Below are 3,646 nucleotides of genomic sequence, written 5' to 3'. Positions count from 1 at the left end.
GTAACAGGCTAAGAGATGCATTGATCACAAGGCATCTTGAAAGTAAAACTGTGTTACACCTTCAGGGTGGAGGCAAAGCCAGGTTTTGTGGAGCCTAAAGTTATACCTAAAGTAGGAGGTCCCTCTTTAGAAAAAAGAATACACAAATATCTTACTTCGTCAGTTTATTAGTGTAAGTGATCGTATGAATCATATGATCATATGCGCCCTCCTGGGGCTTTACATTTGGAGAGGGAAAGTGAGGAGCCCTGAAGCTTAAGCTTTATTAGCTTCAGGGTAAATCTGGCTCTGTTTCTGGGCTTTTTAGGATGGGGACAGAAAGAAAGGTGTTGGCCTCTTCTTAGGTTGGTTCCTGTTCTGCTGGGAAGGAAGCTGGGCTGGCCTCGTTCCAACTGCTGCAGGAAGATACATTTCTCTTCCTCTAGATCCACACTGTTCCCCCCCTCCAAACCCTGCTGGTGTGAGCTGCCAGACCCTTGCCCCACTTCCATCCCTTTCCCCACTCCCTTCTCTGCCTTCAGCTCTCATCTTGGAGTTTCCAGAGTCCATTTGCCATGTGCCTGTACCCTGTGTTTGGGGGGTGGGGGGCTGGTTCCGATGACATTTCAGATGACAGCGTGCAGCCTGTCTCCTACCTTGCAAATGCAAACACCTCTCTGCTCTTCCTACAGCTCTTTGGTCTCTGAGGACAGCATTTCTAACTGCATGAGAAGCAGCAGCACTATGGCTGCCTCGAGAGAAAGAGCCTTGCTCTGTGGTCCTTTCTCTACATCCGTGGCCAGCACCCCGACCCTTCTTCCTGCCTCTTCCCATCTCCAAGGGCTGGATTTATCTGTCTCACATATGCAGATTCATGCTATCAGAAGCAGTGGCTTTCTGGCTCTATCCAGGGATAAGTATTTTTATAGAATTAGCTTTCAGTATTTCATGGAGTATAGGAATTTACTGGCACCTTCTCTCCTCATTCTGGGAGAAGCTCAATGACTGGCTGAACATTTCTGCAAATCCCAGCAGCTGGCGTTCTCAGTTTTCTCTCAGCTCCGAGTTCCTGCATCTTCAGAACTCCTGGGCTCATTTTTCACCCCACGTTTCAGAGCAGTTCTTCCCCTTCTGCCCCCACCAACTGAAATCTGGGCCTTTTCTTTGATCTTACCCCAGAATCACTCACACCTACACACACAGACTTGTAACATAGACTTTACTGAAAGAGTTGGAACAACGGAGTTTTATATCACGGCAAAACCCGAGCAACTAAAAATACATTTCAGTCATCCTTGTTTCCTACATCCGCCTTCGGGATGCCCTTTCTCTTTTGCCCCCATTCTCTCAGACTTGAGCCACTGCTCAATTGACTGTCACCCTCTTCGCCTCATCCCTGGCTCCTGCAGAGGGCAGAAGTAGCCTCATTCAGTTTAGATTAAAAACAACTGTAGCAACAATGGAACCGGTTCTTCATCCTGCTACACTCAGCGTAAATAAGACACAGAGAGAAGTGAAGAAAACAGAAGGCCTCACCACGATGCAAAAACGGACCCCCCTCTTTCACACCTTTAAACATTTGAGCTGCACGTATTCAGCCAGCTCTGCCTCAAGCTGATAGAACCCTCCCCTGGAGTCCCAGTGACTCTCCGGCTCCCTCTATTTCCTCATTTCATTGCCTCCTCTTGGATCCCAAAAGCTGTCAGAGAAAAGCCCTATTCCTTGTTCTCACATCATGGAAGTCCATGGTCAGGAGCCATACGGAGCAGTGAGGTAGTGAGGCAGGAAAGAGGCCGACCTGGAGAGAACAGAGGGACAGACTGAAGTAACCCGAGGAGCTGAAAGGTTTATTTAGGAACAAGGAAGATGACTCCTGGGACAGGCAGCCACATGGTAGATCCCAGGACCTCCAGGCTGCGTGCACCGTGGGCACCCTTCAGACTCTCCGGACAACAGGCACCGCGCAGAGACAGATTCTGTACCTAGACGCCCCCATCTTGCAGCATGGCCTCTGTCCCCAGCTTCTCCAGCTCCTCGTTGCTGTAGCCTCTGGGACACGGCTGGTACTTGACCCCTGGGGTCTCCCTCCAGGAGGAGAAGCGATGGTGCCAGAGGCTGCAGAGACTGTAGATAGCAGCCAGCATGGCCGCACCCAAGGCCAGGTGCCAACAGAAGAAGATGGTGAGGAAGGCGAGGTCCCCCGGGTTCTCTGCCTTCCAGGGCTGCCCCGAGGGGGGAACATACATCAGCACAGAGAGCTGTAGCATCCAGCAGCTCAGCACCAGTCCCAGCCAGGTCTTGAGCACCCACAGTGTGGGCTGGTCAGGGACCCAGACCTCGATGGTGAGCACCAGGCTCACCAGGAAGGTGGGCACCAAGAACAGCACATGCACACGGATCTCCAAGGTGCCCTTGTTCTCCAGGTGGGCGGCCATCAGCAGCGTCAGCACACAGAAGGCCAGGGCCTCGGCTGCTCGCTCCAGCTTGACGTTCTGCCATGCTTGACATGCCTGGCTCACGATGTCCACCACGCCACTGAGCATGAAGAACCCATACATGGTGGCGTGATCCCAGTTGTTGTAAAATATGAACGGCCGCCGAGGGTCCTCCCAGTCTACTATCTTCATCCGGTTTACTCCTGGGGGGTAGAAGAACTCAGGAATGATGCCACCCAGGGCAATGACCACCTTCATCGTCCCTTGCACAGGTACACGCTGCCACCACCTGTGTCCTCGCTTCTCCCTTGGGGGCAAAGGGGGCCTGAGAAACCTCTGGCCCCGCAGCAGGGCCAAGGACACCATCACTGCATAGTAGAGAGAGAATACGAGGAAGAATACTCCTGCCAGCAGGTGTCCTTGGAAGGTACCCATGGTCTCGCTGTGAGTGCTGGAGCCAGCAGGGCAAGAGCTGGCAGGTGAGCGGCAACCTCTCGGGGCTCTCCTCACAAGCAAGAGTGGCGGCTTCTAAGCTGTGGTGAGATCTTCCTGCTCCAGCTCCACCCCTACCTCCCACACATGAAAGGACACACGTCTGTGCTGGAAGCATCCGAGCCACTCCCTGGGTGGGATCTTTCAGCCATGTGGCACTTTGCCTCACTCCATTCTTTCCTTAGGTCAGCCAAGCTTGGGATTCCAACCTCTGCACCTCACGTGGTTGACCCTTTCTCCTCCATCCCCGTTGCCCCACCCTCCACAAAGAAAGGGGACGGAAAGAGGGGGTTAAGGGACGGTGGCTGACTTTCTTACATTGGCTGTCTCTTTGTGCCAGTCGTATTACATCTTTTTTCCCTCAGTTAATCCCTCAACAACTCTATGAGAGTGGAACAAAAGGTATAGGTGACATTAAGGCTCCGAGCGGTGAAACCACACGAACAGGTGTCACATCTAGCCGGGAACACAGCAGAGCCAGGATGGCGACCCAGATCTACTCATCTGCTGATAAAGTCCAGAGTTTGTACGTGACTAAATGACTTTCAGTTCCAAAACTTGTAAGTCACATGACGATGGGCAAGTTACTGTGTCTTCTTGAGCCTCAGTCTCCTGACCAGTAGAATGGGGATAATAAATACTTCAGAGGTTTCCTGTACTAAATAGAATAAGGTATGTGAGTGTCTGATACATTATAAATGATGTAGTGATTATTAGTAATTTTTCTGTTATTACTAACG

At 51.7% G+C, this 3,646-nt stretch overlaps 1 protein-coding gene across 1 annotated transcript; it reads right to left on the bottom strand.

Annotated features, from left to right (window-relative positions):
- Nucleotides 1-1,961: 1,961 nt before the first annotated feature.
- On the bottom strand, nucleotides 1,962-2,849 carry LOC123939852 (transmembrane epididymal protein 1A-like). The gene has a single exon (XM_046001834.1). The coding sequence runs from the start codon at nucleotides 2,847-2,849 to the stop codon at nucleotides 1,962-1,964; it is 888 nt and encodes a 295-aa protein (XP_045857790.1).
- Nucleotides 2,850-3,646: the final 797 nt, after the last annotated feature.

This window comes from Meles meles, chromosome 4 (genome assembly GCF_922984935.1).
Source record: "Meles meles chromosome 4, mMelMel3.1 paternal haplotype, whole genome shotgun sequence".
Classification (NCBI taxonomy): Eukaryota; Metazoa; Chordata; class Mammalia; order Carnivora; family Mustelidae; genus Meles; species Meles meles.
The sequence above is the reverse complement of the archived record's forward strand: the minus strand, read 5'-3'. Positions and strand labels throughout refer to the sequence as shown.